The sequence below is a fragment of the Chaetomium strumarium genome (assembly GCF_033439665.1).
Source record: "Chaetomium strumarium strain CBS 333.67 chromosome Unknown B0T15scaffold_7, whole genome shotgun sequence".
In the NCBI taxonomy this organism is placed as follows: Eukaryota; Fungi; Ascomycota; class Sordariomycetes; order Sordariales; family Chaetomiaceae; genus Chaetomium; species Chaetomium strumarium.
In genome coordinates this window covers 606,725-627,614 of record NW_026944435.1, presented here as the reverse complement: position 1 = coordinate 627,614, position 20,890 = coordinate 606,725, and the positions used below count along the sequence as shown (strand labels likewise).

Genomic DNA, 20,890 nt, shown 5'->3' with positions numbered 1-20,890 from the left:
AACCCTTGTCAGAACCCCTGAGTTGGCTGCATGGAACATTCTTGCCCATCCGATTTTCAGACACTTGTTGAACTTCGAACGTTGGTTACAAGTACAACTCGAGGTCGAGAGCCAGAGGATCAGCTCGGATATCATGTGTCCAAGTAGTGAGTCATTTGCATGCGTACGGTCTTGATCTCGGCAGCGCCCCTGAACTCACTTCTCCACTTGCCACGCTCAGCTTCAGCCGAAGCTTTGAGGGAGCAAGGAACCCTTGTGCCGTGGAGTTGGTGTTGCGAGGTGCCACGCAAAGCAGCCCCACCACAATCCTACTCGACGGTGTTGCTCCTGATTCCTGAGTGACGTCCGAGTCCTTCAACAGCTTCACATACACGTGTAGTGTATTGACGAGCCCCTCTATCAGTCGTCATGTTCGACTGTGCGGGTTGTTGCCGGACACGAGAGTCAGAGCATTAATAACAGTCATACTAGTAATCAGTCACCATGTCAGCCGACCTTTTTGCGGCGTTCGGTGATCTATCTCAGACGTCAACACACCAGCAACATCAGAGCACTTCCCGTGCTGTTCCGGCCACCACCGCCCCAGCTACGAATGATCCCTTCTCTTTCCTGGTGTCTCCTAGTGGCTCCGTTCCACAGTCGCAAACCGGTCAGCAATCTTCACATCGGCCACAATCTCTTCAGCTGACGGCTGGCCAAACAAGCTCATGGCTCAGTTCCCCAGCCATCGAGTCTCGGGGAAACACTGGCCTTGGAGATGTCGGGAGCCTGGGAGGCTTGGGTAGACTACAAAGTCATCAAAGCACGCCATTTACTGTGTCACAAGACCGGGCGCAGGCAGAAGGTGACGATGATGGCTGGGGTGAATTCGAGGTGGCTTCACCGCAGTTCCCTCCGGAACCTCCCGTCCCAAGCACCACGGCCAGCCAACCACGAGCGCGTCTCGCAAGAGCATCTACCTTTGACATGATGAGCAATAAGCTCTTGGACTTGGACCTGGATCAACCCGCCCCGGAACCCTGGCAGCAGCGGCCATCATGGGAGAAAGATACCAAGACCCAGCCAATACCCAAACCGATGCGCAGTTCCGATCCAGATGTGCTTTTTGACGCCGACTTCGAAGCAGAGAACGGCACGAACGAAGACGAAGACGAATTCGGCGACTTTGAGTCTGGGACACCAGCTAGCACTATTCCACAGACCATTCCAGTGAAATCTGCCATGGATCTTCTGTCCCTGGACTCAACACCAGCACCAGCACCACCCAAGAGGCAACCCCCTGGACTAGTTCTATCAAGTGCAGCCCTTCAAGCAAACCCCGCGTCGTACCCAGCGGCGCCAAAGTCTCCTTACGGGTCTTTCCAGGAGCGAAAACCAGAGCCGATGAAGAAACTTCAGGTCAGGCCGCCAGCCGTGACAAAGGCGATGCAAAAAGACAACGAGGCGTCGCCTTCGCCAATCACTGCCTGGCCGACTGTCGAGGACGAGGGATTTGGAAACAAATGGGAGGAGTTCAAAGATAGTCCAACTACAACGTCGGCCCCAACAACGAACCTCAAACCGAGCTCGAAGCCGAAACAGACCCCGGTGTCGACCTCGGCGCATGCCCCAGACTGGGAATGGCAAGACTGGGAAAGGGGAGCGGACGACCAATCAGCTGCTGACGACATTACCGACGCGATACCCTCTGTCAGCTCCTCATCCGCCACAGTCGAGGACAAACCAGGACCCCCGCCAACCAACATTCCCCCGCCGGCGATCCTCCTCTCCCTCCTCCCACAACTCCTCGACCTGGCCTCAGCCTCCTTACTCAAACCGCTCCTAACGCTGGCGCCTTCCTCCCCGGCCTACCAACGCGTCCTCGGCTCCGAGTTCACCGTGAGTTTCCTCAGAGGCTATCTCGCCCTCGCCACTGTCGCCGCCCGGCTTATCGCAGGCCGCAAGCACCGCTGGCACCGCGACAGGTTCCTCGCGCAGGGCATGTCCATCTCGGCCGCCCCCGCGGGAGGCAAGGGACAGCGCGGCATGAAGCTGGCGAGCATCGACAAGTCGCACTCGGCGCACGACGACCGGGAGGCGGCCGAGGTGGCGGGCGTGTGGAAGGCACAGGTGGGCAGGCTAAGGGGGTTGGTGGCCGGGGTGAATGCCGCGCATGCGAAGGACGGGCTGAATCTGAGAGTGCCTGATGTCAAGGAGAGCATGACGGTTAGTACGGCGAAAGGGGTGCCGACTGCGCCGAAGGCGTGCGTGGTCTGTGGGCTGAAGCGGGACGAGCGGGTTGCGAAGGTGGATTTCGAGGTCGAGGATAGCTTTGGGGAGTGGTGGGTTGACTTCTGGGGGCATCGGGAGTGCAGGAACTTCTGGGTGAGGCATGAGCGGGAGTTGAGGCAGCGCTAGGAGTCGCTTTTTGCTGGAGAAGGGGTTTGAGAATGACAGGCCCGGGGGGCTTGGAGTCGGAGGGCGCTTTGCGATAGGGCATTCAGCGTCTGTGTGATGATTACATATGGCATCTGTGTTATGACCTATGAAGATGTATACAATGAGACATCTGTTATCAGGGCTTCTAATACCTAGGATGTGTTCGACAGCCCGTACTGCCTCGCCATTCCCTGATTCCCATTCAGATGTCGACTTCGTGGTGCTGTATAGTATATGGCCAGAGTTCTCTGGGCTAGGGTTAGGGTCTTTCATCCCGAAGTCATGCCTCGGCTCGCGGTAGTTGCTATCCGCATCTTGACCACAAGTTCCGACTCCCTCTTCTCGATCAAATAGCGTTATCACACAACACAGTTTGCCTGTTTGAACGGTATCGTCTCATTTTCACTTCTCATTTCCTTCGAATATTAGACTCTGAAGTCCATCAATCACCTTGTCGTAAGCCCAGGACAGCCAAACATTCTGTTTCTCTCATTTCACCCTCAGCCGGACAGGCACTACCTTAACTGCGTAAGGTACGTACATGAGATGGGAAAATCGCACACACACCTATACACACCCACACACACAATCCTTTTCTTTGCAGCCTCCCATCCCTCGAGTCTCGAAGCGAGAAACACAGCTCTTGGCACCAACTCTTCTGTTATCACACTTTCGGGCAGTCTTCGTTCTCGAATTCCCCAATCCGTCGACCTATATACATGCTATACCGCGTCTGGCTCCAGGAATCCGGGAAACCGGGTAGCCCTCTTGTTTGGGTGGTTGGGGGGGGAGGGGGACTCGATCGGATCAGATCCGGACAAACCAACCTTCCCCCCCAAATCGTCGGAACTATCCAACTAATAGTCACGTAACTAGGCTGCATTACTTGTGTTTGCACTACATATCGCAAGGGAGGGGTGCCGGCAATCTGCAGTGGCGGCAACGCAGGAGGAGAGCGGAGAAGAAAGAGTAGGTGTCTAGCTCGCCTTGGCCTCTCTCTGCCTTATCGAACAAACCTGCATCGGCGAGGCGGTTCGAGGTACAGTACGCCCAAGGTGTGAAACGGGGGTGGTATGTCTCTCTCCCTTCCACCCCCCCCCCCCCCGCTCTCTGCGTCGAAGTTGTGTGATGCATCGAGCCTACACTACCTTAGGCTGGCTATATATGCGCCGGGGATGTACGGACCTGCATCTTGCAGACACACACTTCTTTGTGTGCATGTCTCAGAAGGCCATTGAGAACCCCTGCCGAGCTGAAGTCGCGCCGCATTGCAGCGTTCGCCACTTGCATCTGTCATTAACAACGTTTTTAGCTTTTTATGACAGGACAAACTTCGGCGATCTGGGATCGGAGGTAACGTTAAACTCAATCTCCCAGCCAGTCACTCATAGGCCTTTCCGGGCGACAAGGTTGAGGCTGGTCTCCCGCGCCGCTGCCGTCATGTTGGAGGTGATTTACGTTACCCGCCATGGGGTAAGTTGTTCCTCCTCTTCTCATCTTGTGGTTGTTCTGCGGCTTGTATGTTGTTATTGTCTCAGGTCAGGCGGCCATGCTGCGATGCCCCAACGCATGTTGGTCGTCTCTTGCTGGATGGATAGGTGGGCTAGTAGCTGTTGTAGATCTCGCTAGGGATGGAGGGATGATGGTGACAGACAGCCTTAGTCGGGGGCATCCCTCGATTTCCTAATCCGTCGAGTCCGAGCCATTGTTGCAAGTGATGGCGGCTTGCACAAGTGCTTACACACACACACAACAATAGTTCCGGTCGAACTGGCTCGTCGATCCGTCCAGCGGCAGCTACACGACGTTCATCAAATCTCCCACGGGCGGAGCAGCTGATCCGGCCTTGACGGCGCATGGCGTGGACCAGGCCAACGAGCTTGCCGTAAGGCTGCTGGATGCCGACCCGCCCATCGCGCGTGTCTACTCCAGCCTGTACTACCGCTGCCTGCAGACGGTCGAACCCTTCGTGCGCAGGGCGCAGGAGGCAGCCGCGTCGGCGGGTGAGCGTCGCTTGAGGATCCGAGGCGAAACGGGCCTGGGCGAGTGGTACGGCTCAGCCAGCTTCGAGCACCCCGTCCCTGCCAGTGTCGGGACGCTCGAGCAGCTGTTCCCAGGCATGCTCGATCCGGACTATGGGCCGGCAGTAACGCCGAACCGGACGGGCGAGAGCGTCGATGAACTGCACGACCGCGTGGCAGCGACGTTGGAAGCGCTGATCGCAGAGTGCGACCGAGATGGCGTGCGTGCGATCCTGCTGTGTTCGCATGCCGCCGTCATCATTGCCATGGGACGCGTCCTGACGGGACACATGCCTGAGAATGTCGAGGTCGAGGACTTCAAGTGCTTCACCTGCGGGCTGAGCATGTATCGGCGGCAGCCGCCGAACAACAGGCTGATCAGCGCCGAGTCCCGGGCCAGCAGGGATGGGATCATGCGGCAAGCCACGGATGCATGCGGCGTCGATCATCATGCCAAGGCTGGCTCGGCCCTCGGTACCAGCTGGCGAGCGGGTAAAGGGATATCAGGGGGCTGGAACTGCGAACTGAACAGCGACTGTACCCATCTGTCGCTGGGCGCAGAGCGAGGCTGGTGAGCAGTAATCCGTACCTACTTTTGGGGGTCCCCCTTATTGCCCGTGGAGCCTCTAACTAACGGGGAAGCAGGAGGTTCTCCGGGGACGAGTCTTTCACAGACATGGCAACCGGACAGAGCATCCTTGATGCTCGGCCCGACAGGGGCAAAAACTCCGCACACCGGGAGGAGGGCTCCCGGGGCAAGCTTTAGGCTTCTCGCGGAAGGTGCCGTGGTCGGGGATATTGTGGGGACTGTCTATGCCCTTTCGAAGTCTCGGAGAAGGGATCCCGGCGCCTCGTAACCGCGGTTATACTCCGTACGTGCACGGACAATATGAAGCAGCGCTTTGACCCGGACGTTGCAGACACCCTGTGGAACTGCGATCTCTTGAGACGCAAGCTCCCCTGCCAAGCTCGAGTACGATGACTCGCTGGGCTGGTTGTGCAACGCCAGAACTACCATCTCATGGCATTACTGCGGTGTTACCCCATCCGATGGTTGATTGAAGGTCTGGCATGCAACTTGTGTTGATGGGTGAGGGGGTGGCGTTCCGGACAGGGACCAACCCATCTGGCATTCTGGCTGAACTGCATCAGCCATCCACTGACAGTGATATCGTGCGCAGCCACCCGGTCTGGGAAGTTGGTTTCACATGGAGCGGAATTCTGGGAAAGTCTAGGTGGCGCCAAGCCGAGTCCCAAAGTCACTACTGCACCAGATTCCTCGTAGCGTTGTTGCTGCATGTGTCATGTCATGCACACCACCACAGATTTGCTGTGTCGTGCACCACCCGAAGCCCTTTCCCGAGTTCTGGTTCCGGTCGAGAGCCAAGGATTGGTCCAAGACGTAAGAGTGAGAAGACATGGGAGCAAAAGTGATATATCACATATTCCACCGCTCCCTTCTCTGAGTCAGGGCCCTGTTAGCCACGGAGATTCAAAGCTGCACAAGGTATCTGTAGATACCTTCTCTGATGAATTGTGAAGCGAACCTTACCTCATATGGACGACATCTTTGCTGCTGTGGACGATGAGAATTATTCTTGGCTGATATGATATCGTGACGAGTGTGACGACGTCGCGGGAATCCTAGTCTCTAGCCATCCGATCTAGACCAATACATGCCTTGCGGCGCTGCGGTGATAGGCTCGATCTCGCTTCACACCGAAGTTGAAGTTGACCTGCGGGGCACGTGCGGGACTCAACTTGAGCCGCTCAAGATACCTAGGTAGGTATTATTAATCATCTCAGTATTAGATGCGAGCCCTGAGCCTGCAAAGCTGCAAAGGGAGGGCCTTCGATCTATCAGTACATACTTCCAAGGGCCAGGGTATCCTTTAAAGTTCAGACGGGGGGGTTGATTGCGGGGTGATGCGACCCTTTATTCCGTATTAGGTGCTCGTACAGAATACTCGCGCTGTGCAGCCATAGTGTGCTGCCCCACCAAATCTTCGACAACTGAATTGCATAACAACGCGTACCTAGCAGTTGGAGGTTAGTGGCCACAGTAAGGGTTGTATTTAGGCGTTGGGATATGACCTTTGCGTATTATAGTTCAGGCTCTACACTGATTCGCAGTGCGCATATCGAAGAAAGCGATCGGGAGGCTGTCGATCATCGCATTCAGGTGACGGGAGCGGAGATAGGCGGTTAGTGTTATGTACATGTACGGTACTTACGGGAATAAGCCCTTACAAAACAGGTTAGATTTGAGTACGAGCAGGTAACGATTAATGATTAACGGGGTCTGGGGTGGTGCGGGCCCACTGCGGCTTGAGTAGCACGGACCACTCTACACTACCGTAGTCCAACCGCATTATGTACCACAGTAGGTTGAGCCAACAGTCATTGTGAAGGACTCGCGCCACTCTACCGTCCCCGTCTCCCGAAAGGGAAGTTCGTTCCTGCAGTTCCAATTCAACTGGAGTCAGCGTGGGAGCGAGTTCTAAGGATTGACACCGGTGGTCTGGTTCACCCGCTCAATTGGCCGGGTTTACCAAGCTCACCTCCCCGTCTTGGCTGTTTTGTTGGGTCGTATTCCGTATTCCTGGACGACAAAAAAAGGTGTTCCAAAGCTACTTTGCTCCCAGCCCATTCGTCACGATGATTTACTGTGGTATTAAAATCATCGATCCAATGGCACACGCCTGCTGCGGGGGGAGGGCTCCCGCTGACGAAGGGAGGCAAGGTCCAAGGTACTCCCTGGTACTGTAGGTACGTCAAGGGAAGCACACTACCGCCCAGTAGCTGCCTCTTTGGTGAATGTAAGGTATGTTCAATACCCACCTCCCTTACCTATGCAGTACTACCTGAAGAGGAACTGAATGAATCTGCCGGCGATAGCGTTGCCGACCCGTAGAACGAGGGAAGCCATTATCGCCACGGGCTTGTTACCCGGCGCGTTCTTGGTTCACCGAGGCAACCACGACTCGGGACAACAGAGACCAAGTCTTTGAAGTTGGCTTCATATCATCAGGCATCTCCAGATTCCACACACCACACCAATTCCAAGAGACTCGGTAGAGTGGCAAGCGGGATCAATGCAGTGCCTCCGGGTGTGCTTACGTTGGATGGACTGAAACAAGAAGATGGTCACGACGTCACGCACTTGACAGTCGCAGAACAGAAAGAAGAGGAACGCCCACGGACGAGAGCTGTTAAGGCCATGTCCAACGCCATGGCTGCGTCCAGACCGGGCTATGGATATGGCTGGGAGAGGGAAAGACCCGGTTGCCAGCCACCACCAGCACCACGCTTGACAGGACTTGACGCAGAACGCAGGCTCCAGATCTTGCTGGCCGTCGATACAGCAGTGGACCCGCGGCCTCTCCGAATCCGCTGCACAGCATGCAGTGCTGCTGTGTGACCGTTGTCGGGCTCTAAGCTTCCATCCGCGGGAAAAGCTAGGGCCCGGAGACCTCTCCCTAGCTGCCTTCACAGTACCAAGATTGCCACCATTCACCTATCGTTGCCTATTCGGGTCTGGCACATCAGAACGGCGACGGTACTTGCGCCCCGTTTCACCGTGCTAACCTTCTTGTAGAGTCGTGCAGGTCGACTAAACTGATTCTGTGTGAAGTCAAGAGATAGTGCATCGCGAGATGGCGTTCCGGATGCAGTGGAGAAGATCCCCATCAAGGCGATGCTGCAGAGAGTCATGGTCTGCGAGGCGCGGTGTCTTGCAGGCTCTCACTCAGCTCTGTAAGGTTGTGTAGGTATACATATATATATATATCGAGGCCTGCGAAGTCTCGTAGCGATTCTTGGTCCCTCAATCGTCCTGGTCCCTACTGCTGTCAGCAAGCAGTCTCTCATCTACACAGACGACAGGCCGTGGTTGATATCTCCTGAATGCCTCTCCATACCGAACCAACATTCCACTCCTTGTTCCATTCTTGTGGACATCATGTTCTCTCCGACTCTTCCTGGCCTGGCCAAGGGCCAGGCTGAAGCCGTGTCCTCCACCTCGATGGGACACACGAAGCTCCCCAGCATCAGTCATCTGGGGCTAGTTCCTTCGCCTCCTCCGACCCCTATCGTCCCCCGAGCGGACGCTTTTCTCCATGATCGCCAGCTCGTGATACGGCCAGCTGCCGATGGGAATCCCGCTTGTGTGGTCGGAGCGGTGTCGAATCTCGCTGCCAGTTCCTCTTTCATCGACAGAGATTCTCCCAGCAGCCACGCCGTTGGGCCGGGATGGCCTCTCAGCTTCCCGACCGAGCAGAAGCTTCCCCCAATATCCGATCTTCTAAGGGAGGTTCCGTCGCTGTTGATTCACTCCCAATCCTGCCCGGATTTGCGCCTGACCCCCCTTCCGTCCCCGATCGGGCCAGCCCCGTCCGCGTTCTCAACACCATATCCGACATGGACGACGTTCCCTCCCCGGCGACGGTCCTTTTCCTGCCACTTGCCAGGTTTATTGCTTCCTCGTCCGACGACGCAGGGTCCACGGCGAGCATCCGCCCCGTGCCTAAAACCCATGCCGGGGCCCTTCACCATCTCCGGTACATCGTCGACAAGCCACCGCGCAGTATTATCCGACCGTGACCGCGAACGCCAAAGACGCCAAAGCAAGCACGTCCACCGCCGGCGCGGCTCACCTTTCTCGTCTGGCTCATGTTTCTCCTCCTCTTCAAGACACAGCAAAACCCAGTCTTCCGAATCCGATTCGGACATTAGCACCACCCCTTCCTCCATCATCACCCTCTCAAGCTCCTTCTGCTCCCAGCCAGAAACAAGAACAACAGCAGCAACAACAAACCTCGGAACTCCAAGAGAAGGAGGATACTGGGGACGAAGGAAGCGCAACAACAAGCCCTACACGTTCGAGCAAGAAGCCTTCTTCATCTACCACCGCATCGACCTCGAGCAGACGTGGGAGCAGGTGCGCGCCGCCTTCATGGCGCGCTGGCCCGGCCTGGAGCGCTCCGTCAGCGGGCTCGAGTGCGCCTACTACCGCACCAACCTGCACCTGCCGGCCACGACGGGGGATGGGTTGCTGGTCCTGGTTGATCCGTCCGAGATATTAGGGGAGGGTCACGAGCAAGAGGGTAATAATAATGATGTTGTTGATGGTGGTGGTGGTGACGATGAACAACAAAATGAACAAGGGCAACAACAACAGCAGCAACAACAACGGAAGGAAAATAAGGAGCCGGGAATGGGTTATAAATTCTACCGCGGCGCCGCATATCGCACGCTGGCCGTCAAGTGCCGCAAGGCGCGCATCTCCCTGATGGAGCGCTTCCCCGAGGAGCTGGTGGACGAGGCCAACGACTGGGTCCGGGAGGAGCATCGCGTCTTGGCCAGGGTTGCCGGTGAGTTCCCATCCACCCATCCATCCTCTTGGGAATCCGATCAAGGTTTTTGTGCTAACGATGGAATTCGATATCCACAGCCGAGAAGCGACGCCTGCAGAGGGAAGCGTTCCTCGCTGCTCGCGCTACTAGGCCAGACTGCCGCCTGAAGGTGTATTATTGATGTTTCCTCATTTTGCACGGTCTGTTCGTTGGCGTTTGCTTTTTCTTTTCTTGGGCTGCAACGTCACTCGCTAAGTTTCTTAGTTCCCTTTTTCTCAAGATCATAACCCTCGTTTGTGTTCCTTAATATATAAATATATATCTTCCCTTTCCACCCTTTTCTATCATTCTTTACGTTGTCTCGCGGCGCCAATGTTATATGATAGGTCGATGGTGATGTTGATGTCAGTCGATGACAGTGGTTCCGAGATCATGAGGCAGGTAATGGGAACTCGGTCAATACTTATAACGTACATGATAAGCGAGCGACGCAGATAAGCGAGCGACGCAGATAAGCGAGCGACGCACTTTCAGTGCGACGCGCCTCCTCTAAACTTTTCCACCAAATACCACCGCAACAAGCCATGCGTAGCCCCTCAAAAGAAGCCAGGCTTCTTTTAGCCCTCGAAGCTATCAAACAGAGCGAGAATCTCAGTATCCGGGCGGTAGCCAAGCTATACAACGTTCCAGAAGCAACGATTCGCCACCGGCGCAAGGGACGTGCTGCAAGACGCGATGTTCTAGCCAACTCGCGTAAGCTCACGGATCTAGAAGAGAAGTCAATAGTTCAGTATATAACTGAGCTATCTACACGCGCATTCCCACCTAGATTAAGTGGTGTGGAAGATATGGCCAACCACCTACTACGCGAACGCGACGCGCCCCCTGTCGGCAAACGCTGGGCTCACAACTTTGTCAAACGCCAGCCAGAGCTCCGTACGCGGTATACACGCAAGTACGACTACCAGAGGGCTAAATGCGAGGATCCACAGGTCATCAGCGAGTGGTTTGCACTTGTGTGGAATACTAGGGCTAAATATGGGATTGTCGATGACGATGTCTACAACTTTGATGAGACTGGGTTTATGATGGGTGTTATCTTCGCGGGTATGGTGGTTACGACCTCGGATGGGCGTGGCAAGGCAAAACTAGCTCAGCCTAGTAATCGGGAGTGGGCGACTGTGATCCAGGGAGTCAACGCCCTTGGCTGGGTTATCCCTCCGTTCATCATCCTAGCCGCACAGTACCACCAGAGTAACTGGTACCGGGAGTGCAACCTACCACTTACCTGGCGCATTGCAACCACCGATAATGGCTGGACTACCAATGCAGTAGGTCTGGATTGGATCAAGCACTTCGATTACCATACGGCACCTCGAACAAAAGGCACATACCGGTTGTTGATCCTCGACGGCCACGAGAGCCACCACTCAACCGAATTCGAGCTCTACTGCAAGGAGAACAACATCGTCACACTCTGCATGCCTCCACACTCTTCCCATAGGCTCCAGCCTCTCGATGTTGGCTGCTTTGGGCCACTTAAGCAGGCATACGGTCGCCAGATCGAGGGCTTAATGCGCATGCATATCAACCACATCAGCAAGCTTGAGTTCCTCTGTGCCTTCCGAGAAGCCTTCTTTGCTTCTATGACAGAGAAGAACGTACAGGGTGGCTTTGCAGGGACTGGCCTTGTGCCATACGACCCAGAGCGGGTGCTTTCTAAGCTAGATATAAAGCTTCGTACGCCAACACCCCCAACCTCACGGCCCAGCACTGCGCAACCCTGGGTCTTCCAGACACCACATAACCCACGAGAAGCCGACGCACAGTCAACGCTCATCAAGACTCGCATTGCGAACCATCAAAATAGCTCCCCAACTTCAATGTTGGATGCTGTAGACCAGCTTGCCAAGGGTACGATGGCTGTAATGCACCAGGTGGCCCTCCTTCGGTCAGAGGTCTCTTCGCTTCGCAAGGCCAATGAGGCACTAAGCAAGCGCCGGCGTGCCAAGAAAACACGTGTGCAGCTTGGAGGTTCACTTACTGTGCAAGATGCAAAGGATCTACTAGATCAGAACGCCGTAGGTGGGGAGGCAGTGCAGGAAACGCAGCCGGATGGTAGCGGTTCAGGGGGGGCTCGTACGAAGGTTCGATGCTGTGGGGTATGCGGCAGGCCTGGCCATAATTCTCGCACTTGCCAGGAGGCTGTAGAATCATCTGATTCATCTATTTCTGATGTAATTGTAGTTGGTTGCTAGCGTTGTTGTATTATAATTGAGGATAGTTGCTGTAGGGTGGTAGAAAGTGCGTCGCTCGCTTATCTGCGTCGCTCGCTTATCATGTACGTTATATGTGGGCCTTGGGTTTCCAGTCGTTTCATCCTTTGTTCGGGGGACTCGGGAGTATCCTCCGCTGTATCAAAAGGGTTATCTTTTAGTTACTTATCTGCCACAGAAGCGGCCAAAAAGGAGAGGTGGGAATATGGGGTGGAAATATGGGGTGGAAATATGGGAGGTAAGTACCTGGTATGTATTGTACAAATCACTCAGTTTTTTGAAAACTTAGTTGCTCACTAAGGTACTTACTAGTACATCAGTCGACTCTCTTTTCCCTTTCCCCGGTTTCGTTGTCCCTTGATTGGCTCCTCCTCTTCTTCCTCTCGTTATTACTACCTACCCATTGTCTCCATATAGGGGTCAACAGTCACACACTATTTCATCGAAATAATGTTTGATGAAGCACGGCTTGATGAAGACTCGGACGTCATGGATACGGCAGGATATGAGATAGTATACAGGTTAGCTGCAAATATCCATGGGAACCTGCAGCCTGTGCATAATCAAACAGCCAAATCAAATTAGATTTGCGTGTGACACGGGCATTCAAGGCCTTTGAACTATTCAGTATCCATACCAAAAGCGGATCCCACAACCACGGATCTGACTTATCCTATCCTACTGAAGCTTGCTTCCGTCCCTTTCACATCGCTCCCAGAACGCGTCCGACCACTTCCCACGATCAAGCTCCTCCGCATCATAGTCTCTCTCGTCAAACTCCTCCAGATCCGACGCATTCCGGTTCATGTAGTGGTAAGCGTTGTGACCAAACTCATCATCCCAGTCCATGTCTTCATCGGGATAGTCGTTTGCATAGTAGTTCTCCGCTAGATGGCTAGTCAGCCGTCTCTGGCGGCCATCCATTTGAGTCAAGCTGCTACTTACCGTTCTCGTCGTCCTCATCTTCCAACATCTCGTCATCGTCATCGCTCTCATTACTATAGAAGAACTCGACCATGTCGGGTTCCGTCTCGAACACTAGCAGACCGACGCGGTCCGCCGGTACTGGTTGGTCCAACAGGCGTTCGGCGGGAACCAGTTCGTACGTGTCCACCACGTAGTCTTCTTCGTCTGTCGTGTCACCACCGTTGACATCCTCAGCTTTCGAGGTGGAAGCCGCCTGCTGTGCCGTCTCCGAACGGCGGTGCTGCGGGGCTTTGGGCTTGAAGCGTGATGTGGCCGGGCTATACTTGGATTTGGCGTCCTGCGCCTCAACTTTCTCACGGTTCTTGTTGATCTCATCAATGACCCAGCTGTCCATACGCCGAGTAATCTCGTCCATATCATCGTTTCCGCGGTCGAGTATGGACGCGGCGGTAGGGATCTTGGATCTCGTGGCAAAGAAACGACCCCTATCTCCGGGCCGTTTATACTTGACGGTAATGCACTCTACGGTGGTCTCGGGCAGCGAAGCAGCAGTAGGTCGCTCATCTCCGGATGACGAAGACTGCGCGGACTGCGAGCCGCCGACCGAGTTGGTCGCCTGTGTTAACGGTATGTTGCGTTCCTCGATGACAGCTTTCAGCGACTCCCGCTGCTTCTTCGCGTCCCGTTCCACGAACACCGCGGGCGCGCTGCGCTTCTTGGACACGCCAGCAGTCGGCTGTGGCGAGTAGGATCTCGACAAATAAAATCGCCGAGTGCGCGCGGCGGCCAGATGACTTGGGGCTATCGATGCTGGTTGTTCTGCGGTGGGGGCTCCTGCCGCGTTGTTCTCTGACGTAGTGCCATCTACCCCAGCCGGGCCCGGAGGCGCCTTGTGTGAGCGTTTGAGAAGGCGTTTCTCATCGCCATCCCGGGTCGGCTGGATGGTCGGGATAGCAGCCGCAGAAGGCTCGGCCGCAGGGATCGCGGGTTTTGCAACAACGGTTTTGCGCTGGTACAGCCAAAGATCGCCGGAAACGCTTCGAGACCTTTTGCTTCGCTCGAGGCCTAATGTCCCAGCCCATCAGTACAACAAAGCGCTCGAAACGGCCGAGGCAGCGAAGGGTACGAACGGAGAAAATCAACCGGGTTGTTGTCGTCATCGCCACGCTTGCGCTTGACCGTAATCTGAGTCGGCGGACGGGCCGCCATGGTGATATTAAATATCGAAGTGATTGGTAACAGGGAGCTATTAGCAAGTCGGTAATGAGTTTGCTGGGTTGAATTGGTTGGAGATGAAATCGGGTGGAGGTCGGTGGCAGTATTTGTTCCTCGAGAAGACCTTTTGCCAGTTTGTTAATCAGCGTCCATCCGCTGTTCTAGCTTCTCAGGCATCGCACAGGTGGGCGGTGATTTGCGGCAGGAACCTTTCTGCCGCTACCCACCGCCTGTAACTAGCGAGCTATCCGTTATCGATGCTCCATGACGCCAATGCGGGGGATCACCGACTCGCCAAGCCGTTGGCCAATTGGCTTTATTAGCGTGGTTCACTGGCCCACAACTCCACTGCAACTCTTATGGAAGCTGCAAGCTGTGACGACAGCTGCCCGGTCGCTGTGCTGGTCTTATCAGCGTCATTAGTACGATACTTGCCACCTAGTGTACAGCAGGCTCGCACCTAGCTACGCAGAAGTAATTGCTGACGTTGTTGAGATAACCAACTTGAAAGCTTGCTCCGGCATTGGATATCTGGAAACAATGGAATGCGAGCCTGACGGTGCGATGATTGTCCCCTTGAGCTTCCTGCTGGATGCTGTTCTTGCTTGGGCCTCTCCTGCCCTGACAACCTGGTAATCGAATAACCTGGAAGCGAAGCGAGCCCAATCCACACCCACTGCAGTCAGGCAGTTCTTGCTTGTCTTTGTCTTGATCTGCATCGTTGTTAAGATTTTCTGTTGTGCGACTCTGCCCCGCGCTTGCATCCTACGCCCTGCTAGAAGTGGCGTGATTGTCGTGCCTTCCTCGAAACCGTTTCAGGGGCGCAAATTGTTGTTGAACTTCGAACTTGGTTCGGTCGTCAAGCTCATCTCACGATCAACCCGACCCTCGATCTGGGTGAGTTCAGATTCGCAGCCATTCTTCGTGGTCAACCTCGACAGCGCAGCTCCTCTGCACAGCTTCGAGCAGTTGCTATACTTGCCTTTGCGGGAAGCTCCGCACGTACTATTAGGAACAGCATTTCGCACTTGTCATCACAACTGCATTCGCATCTAGGCTACTTCTATCGAACGGGTGCTGCTAGCCATGACGACTATTCCTGCTGTCATTACTTACCACAAGCCCGGCACCCGGCCGCCGGTGTACGTGGCCGGCACCTTTTCCGAGCCGCCATGGCAACCCCACCAGATGGATTGCACGACCCGAGAAGATGGGGAGTACGACTTCAAGAAGGAGGTCTATGGCGAACCCGGCTCCCAGATCCAGTACAAATTCCGCATTGGAGACGGAGATTGGTGGGTGTTGAAGGATGGCGACCCGACGGTAACGGACAGCGCTGGCAACACCAACCATGTGCTGGAAGTGAAGACCCAGGAGGAGCAAGTTTATCCCAAGAAATGTAGACCATACAAGGCAGGAAGACTAATTCTACTAGATCATCCCATGAGCCTTCTGCGGACCCTCACGGTGCCGAAAACGAAGGGCATACCGACGATGCTCCCCCTCCAACCTTCGCCGGCGTTGCCGCCATACGCCTTCAACCTTCCCTCGAGAAGTCGACAGACGACCGCTCCGGCACCGGGACCCCAGTTTCCGCTAGAGTGGCTGCAGAAGTGGCTGATTCTGCTGAGCTTCTCCACGAGGAAGTGCCAGAGCGCGAGGAATCTGAAGGCGACTCTTCGACCAACAAGCTCCCCGAGCAGACGCAAAGCCAACAGCATGCGGATGATGCTCGCCCGGCAGAATTCTCCAGCGTTGCCTCCAAACACCTTCAACCTTCCCTTGAGGGGTCGGCCAACGACCGCTCTGGCACCAATACCCCTGCTCCCGCCAAAGTGGCCGCTGAAGTAGCTGATTCTGCCGAGCTCCTTCATGAGGAAGTGCCGGAGCGCGACAAGTCCGAAGGCAAAGCTACGACCAGCAAGCTCCCCGAACAGACGGAAAACCAAGGGCGGGCGGATGATGCTCAGCGCCTAACATTCTCTAGCGTTGCCGCCAAACACCTTCAACCTGAAGGGCCGCCCGACGAGCGCTCCGGCACCGGTACCCCAATTTCCGCCAGAGTGGCTGCCGAAGTGGCCGATTCCGCCGAGCTCCTGCATGAGGAAGTACCGCCACGCGAGGAAATTGAGGGTGGCGCTTCCACCGAGAAGCCGGAGCCTACCCAGGGCCAAGAGCATGTGGATGATGCCCAACCCTTAGCATTCGCCAGCGTTGCCGCCAAACATCTTGAACCCGAAGGGCCGCCAGGCGAGCGCTCTGGTGCCGGCACCCCAGTCTCCGCCAGAGTGGCTGCGGAGGTAGCCGATTCCGCCGAGCTTCTGCATGAGGAAGTGCCAGAGCGCGAGGAAGTTGAGCACGGCGCTTCGAACGGCAAGCTCCCCGAGCAGACGCCTGTTCCAATGTCGGAACCTGCAGAATCGGCACCAGAGGTGGCCAACACGGCCGAAACACTCGATAATGGCCAGGTTTGCACCCCGATTACCAGGCGACGACTTCATCTAACTAACCGAGCAAGCAGGCCCCGATCCTCGTTCTGAACCCGCCCTCGGGCGGGGACCACTTGTCCGAAGTGCCACTTGAAGGTGGACAGTTCTTCGACGATCAGGAAGACTCCATCGTGGACAAGTCTCCTCTTTTCGCTCACGAGTGCGTTGGCATGTACCAGTCCGATCAGGACATTGGGCCAGCGGATGAGGAGGAAGATAGCCCTTCCTACGTTGCGCCCGTGGGTTTTATTGACCCTGACACGATTGATCCGAACGACCCAACGCTGGAGCGTTTCCCTTCAAACCGAGAGGAGATCATAGATACGGTTCGGAAATTGGAAACCGGCCTTGAGGCGGACCAAGCTTCCTTTGAAGGCAGCCCTCATTCTCCGGTCATCAATCCGTCACGGCGAGGGACGGAGGACATCACTGGCGACTTCCTGATTGCTCCGCCCCAAGTACCATCATCTCCTTCGACGCGCCGCAATTCGAAAAGGTCGCCGCGCGGTTCTTTTGGGTCGGCGAGCGGCAAACTCTCCCTCCACTCTATTTCGGAGGCTGAAGAGCCGGCGGCAGAGGAAGGGTCCTTCCGTCCGGCAGTGGTATTTTCGAATCCTTTAAAGGCCAGACCCGAACAGCTCAAGCTTCCGGCCGGTGACGAAGATGAAGGCGTCGCATTTAGGGATGGCGTGAGTCCCAGAACAGTCAAGCCAGCGCACCAACCGATTGCGTCGCCGCCATCGTCGCCAAAGACGCAACGAAAAACCAGCGCGGCGGCTGTAGAGACTGAATTGGATAGGGACAAAGAGCGTTCGATGCAGACAGTCACGATTCACTCCGCGCCGGAGCCTGGCGAGCCAGACCCGAAGCAAACCTACCCTGCCACGACGGAAGCCAAGGGCGAAGGCCATACCGAGGCATTACAGCGTTCTAGTGCCAACGGTCCTAGCGAGAGCAACGGTAATCAAGGCGCCAGCGATGTCGGCTCAACAAGCCCTTCACCTCCCACGGCCAGACGCCCCAGCTACGCCGAGGTGGCCAGCTCAGCGTCGCCTCCAAGCAGCGATGCCAAACCCACATCGGCGACATCGGAGGCTTCCCCGGGTACGGCAACCACCACTGCCGCTCAAGATTGCGATGATGATGCGGACAGGGATAGCCAACTCGGGACGGGCGCGGGCCCCGACACCGCGCAGGAAGAGCAGCCGCAGCAACCAGCCAGTCAACGACAGCAACAAGCCCCGTCCTCATCGGCCACCCGTGTCCCCGCGCTACATCCTAAGAAAGGCGCCGGCTGGATCAGGGCGTTCTTCAGGCTCCTCTTTGTGGATATGGTTGGTGGATTTTTCAGGAAGATGTTTGGCTGGGCCTGGCCAAAGGGAAAGGATCGGGCGAGGACTGAGACGGAGACGGAGACGGAGACGCAGACGCAGACGCAGGAGAGAGCTGAATGAGGTTATGAGATCGCGACGAGACAGTGTCTATCCCATGTAACATACATAGGCTGGTAATATGCGAAGACTGAGTGCTGCTGGGAGCGGAGGACTGGAAAGGCGGCATACATGACAGCGCTGCTTTGTGAGATCGATATAATACGGTGCGACGGGTGCTTCAACATAGACTGCTTTGGTGGAGAAGGAATAGGGTTCAACAAGGTGATGAGGCTGTTTTGTGTTGTTGGTATTGACTGATAGGGTGTAGTGTTTTCTGTCGAACTGAGTCAACTCTAGCATTTACCACCATCTTGACTGGTGTACTGGCAAAGCGTCCGGATTGCCGCAGCTGGACGCGCTCTAGGAAGACCCCCACGAATCGTTTTGATCGTCTGATATATGGCGGGGTCGAGTGCATGCAGCCTCATCTGGATAGAGCTAGACTCGCTGTGACATGTTCATGCCCATGCAGCCGGTGGCCATGTGCGCACTACGCATGGACGCTACATCTCACCCACTAAGGGAGTTCAGCCGAGCCGCGTGTGTCTGGGCTTCATCTACCACCTCAGCTCTACTACCTTACTTACCTCAGTACAGTATTACTACCTTGTAGGTCAGCATCATATCATTCATCCGATCACTTGAGCATGCCTATATATATTTTATTCACCAGTATCTATCGTTCCTGGTCTTAAACCAAACATCTCTTCCTTTTATTATGAGTTCATTGCCATCACATCATCCAAGGGGATGAACAACACGGAGACGCCCAAGATGGACATCGAGACAAACACACAAACTAGATCATCCTCCGCGCCGCTCGACTTTTTCTCCCGCAACCACCTCCCACCAACCGCCCGCTCTCAGTGCTGGCTCTTCGCCCGGTCTGTCCACCCTTCCGGCCGCGTCGTCGAACCGGCATGCCAGGGCCACTGCTCCTACACGGTGCTCCTCCCAGACCACAAGACCGTCATCCAGTTCCGCCCGCCCAAGCACCGTCTCGACCTCGAGATCACCTCGGCCGCCCACGCCACCTTCGACGTCCTCGCGCCACACACGCAGCTCCTCGGCGTCATCACCTTCGCCATACCCTCCTCTGGGGAACACGACAACACCAACGATAGCAAGAAGAAAAACAACAACAACAACAACAACAACAACAACAACAACAACAACAACAACAACAACAACAACAACAACAACAACAACAGCAGCAGCAGCAGCAGTAGTAGTAACAACAATAGCCCGTCCCTGATAGTTTACTCGCACTCCCTCATCGAAGGAACGCCCCTCCCCATCGTGCTATCCTCCTCTTCTTCTTCCCATTCCCATTCCCACCACTATGCCCCTGGCCCTTTGAATCACAACCACCCCTCCTCCTCCTCCTCCTCCTCCTCCTCGTCGCTCTCTTCGTCAACAAAGCTGGATTTAGATTTCGATCTCGATCTCGAACCGCTCCTCCGCTCCCTCGCAACCTCCTATTTCGCACAGTCATACTACACCGCCTCCTCGCTACAACAACAGCCCACCACCACCACCAGCCCTTTCCTAGTAACCCCACCCAAGAAACGCCGCATCGGCAAAACCCTACGCCACCGTCTCGCGCTTCTGCGCGCCCACCTGCCGGCGCGCTTCCGCCCCGTCGTGGAGGACGTGACGCGCAGCCTGGCCGAGCTGGAGAGCGGGCTGCCGTGGGCGCTGACGCATGGCGATCTGTGCGGGGCCGGGGTCGGGAACTTGATCGTTCGGCTTAAGCTTCAGTCTCGGTCTCGGTCTCGTCGATCCCCCCATCATCATGATGTTCGGGAGCAGCAGTGGGTAACTAGTACTAGTACTAGTAATGGTGTTGGTGGTGGTGGTGGTGGTGATGGGATGGAAATGGGAATGGGTGGTGCGGGAGGTGCGGGAGAGGATACTACTAGTAATGAGGCTAATAAAGACGTTAAAGAAGTCAAAGTTGAAGTGAGGTTGGCAGGGATGATAGACTGGGCCGAGGGCGAGTATCTCCCCTTTGGGGTCGGGCTGTACGGGGTTGAGGAGGTGTTGTTGCTGCTGGGAAGGATGGTGGAAGAGGAGGAGGAGGGTCAGAAGAAGAAGAGCATGATGTTTCAATATCACCCTCATGCGGAACGGTTGAGGGAGGTGTTTTGGGAGGAGCTGGAGGCTGCTGTGCCGGCGCTGGCCGAGGACAAGGTGCTGCGGAGGAGGGTCGAGAAGGCGCGGTTGCTGGGGTTGCTGCTGTGGTACGTTACTACTCTGAAGCCTGACTCCTGACTTGGTCGAGTGGCTCCCTATTTTTTTTTTTTTTTTTTTTTTAAAAAAAAAAAAACGTCCCCCCAGCATGGCAGCCTTGTTTGAGTGAGAAGAGAAGACAAGGAGCTACTAAGTAGCTAACATTCGCAGGTACGGCATCGCCTTTGACGACGGAGCGCTCGATCGTGTCGTTTGCCCTGGACGGGACGACGAAGAGCTGCAGAAGCTCGACCTGTTCCTCTTTGGGTCAGACCACCGACGCGGCCCCGACACACCCTCGAGTCCGGAGGAAGGCGGCGCATCCGACAACGATAGCGGCTGCGCATTCTTCAACAACGAATGCGACGACGCCGCGTATGCTGAGAACCTAGATTGGTATCCGGACTCGAGGAGCGAAGTTTGACGGAGCCTGTTTTCTGTGGCGGATAAGCCATGATGAGTGTTCTCACACACTCACTTCACAGGAATGAGTGGCGCATATCTGGCGATGCCAGCCTCACGGCA

The 20,890-nt window shown here is 55.7% G+C and overlaps 6 protein-coding genes across 6 annotated transcripts; 5 read left to right on the top strand and 1 right to left on the bottom strand.

Moving 5' to 3' along the window:
* The first annotated feature begins 28 nt into the window (after positions 1 to 28).
* On the top strand, positions 29 to 2,592 carry B0T15DRAFT_541977 (uncharacterized protein). The gene has a single exon (XM_062869900.1). The coding sequence runs from the start codon at positions 484 to 486 to the stop codon at positions 2,395 to 2,397; it is 1,914 nt and encodes a 637-aa protein (XP_062717885.1). The 5' UTR covers positions 29 to 483; the 3' UTR covers positions 2,398 to 2,592.
* A 1,151-nt stretch (positions 2,593 to 3,743) lies between these two features.
* B0T15DRAFT_291909 (histidine phosphatase superfamily) lies at positions 3,744 to 5,358 on the top strand. The gene is made up of 3 exons (XM_062863724.1): positions 3,744 to 3,891; positions 4,178 to 5,010; positions 5,085 to 5,358. Exons 1-3 carry the CDS (start codon positions 3,859 to 3,861, stop codon positions 5,203 to 5,205), a joined length of 987 nt encoding a protein of 328 aa, XP_062717884.1. The 5' UTR covers positions 3,744 to 3,858; the 3' UTR covers positions 5,206 to 5,358.
* Positions 5,359 to 8,261: 2,903 nt separating this feature from the next.
* Positions 8,262 to 10,303, top strand: B0T15DRAFT_541965 (uncharacterized protein). Its single transcript, XM_062869899.1, has 2 exons — positions 8,262 to 9,811; positions 9,892 to 10,303. Exons 1-2 carry the CDS (start codon positions 8,401 to 8,403, stop codon positions 9,972 to 9,974), a joined length of 1,494 nt encoding a protein of 497 aa, XP_062717883.1. The 5' UTR covers positions 8,262 to 8,400; the 3' UTR covers positions 9,975 to 10,303.
* A 2,255-nt stretch (positions 10,304 to 12,558) lies between these two features.
* On the bottom strand, positions 12,559 to 14,340 carry B0T15DRAFT_291845 (uncharacterized protein). Its single transcript, XM_062863723.1, has 3 exons — positions 14,127 to 14,340; positions 13,015 to 14,061; positions 12,559 to 12,956 (listed from the first exon to the last, which is right to left on the bottom strand). Exons 1-3 carry the CDS (start codon positions 14,203 to 14,205, stop codon positions 12,748 to 12,750), a joined length of 1,335 nt encoding a protein of 444 aa, XP_062717882.1. The 5' UTR covers positions 14,206 to 14,340; the 3' UTR covers positions 12,559 to 12,747.
* Positions 14,341 to 16,539: 2,199 nt separating this feature from the next.
* On the top strand, positions 16,540 to 18,576 carry B0T15DRAFT_541953 (uncharacterized protein; the record flags this gene model as incomplete). Its single annotated transcript, XM_062869898.1, has 1 exon — positions 16,540 to 18,576. A coding segment is annotated over exon 1 (1,280 nt), but the record flags the coding sequence as incomplete, so codon positions are not given.
* Positions 18,577 to 18,907: 331 nt separating this feature from the next.
* Positions 18,908 to 20,789, top strand: B0T15DRAFT_496572 (uncharacterized protein; the record flags this gene model as incomplete). Its single annotated transcript, XM_062867185.1, has 2 exons — positions 18,908 to 20,376; positions 20,537 to 20,789. The coding sequence occupies 2 exons, from the start codon at positions 18,908 to 18,910 to the stop codon at positions 20,787 to 20,789; spliced, it is 1,722 nt and encodes a 573-aa protein (XP_062717880.1).
* Between the last annotated feature and the right edge of the window lie 101 nt (positions 20,790 to 20,890).

What these genes read in the sequence shown, in the direction of transcription:
- B0T15DRAFT_541977 (XM_062869900.1), top strand. Translation starts at nt 484, where the DNA reads ATGTCAGCCGACCTTTTTGCGGCGTTCGGTGATCTATCTCAGACGTCA.
- B0T15DRAFT_291909 (XM_062863724.1), top strand. Translation starts at nt 3,859, where the DNA reads ATGTTGGAGGTGATTTACGTTACCCGCCATGGG. An exon ending in TTTACGTTACCCGCCATGGG is followed by an intron (nt 3,892 to 4,177) that starts GTAAGTTGTTCC and finishes ACACAACAATAG; the next exon opens with TTCCGGTCGAACTGGCTCGT. An exon ending in CTGGGCGCAGAGCGAGGCTG is followed by an intron (nt 5,011 to 5,084) that starts GTGAGCAGTAAT and finishes ACGGGGAAGCAG; the next exon opens with GAGGTTCTCCGGGGACGAGT.
- B0T15DRAFT_541965 (XM_062869899.1), top strand. Translation starts at nt 8,401, where the DNA reads ATGTTCTCTCCGACTCTTCCTGGCCTGGCCAAGGGCCAGGCTGAAGCC. An exon ending in CGTCTTGGCCAGGGTTGCCG is followed by an intron (nt 9,812 to 9,891) that starts GTGAGTTCCCAT and finishes CGATATCCACAG; the next exon opens with CCGAGAAGCGACGCCTGCAG.
- B0T15DRAFT_291845 (XM_062863723.1), bottom strand. Translation starts at nt 14,205, where the DNA reads ATGGCGGCCCGTCCGCCGACTCAGATTACGGTCAAGCGCAAGCGTGGC. An exon ending in CAACCCGGTTGATTTTCTCC is followed by an intron (nt 14,062 to 14,126) that starts GTTCGTACCCTT and finishes CTGGGACATTAG; the next exon opens with GCCTCGAGCGAAGCAAAAGG. An exon ending in AGATGAGGACGACGAGAACG is followed by an intron (nt 12,957 to 13,014) that starts GTAAGTAGCAGC and finishes CTAGCCATCTAG; the next exon opens with CGGAGAACTACTATGCAAAC.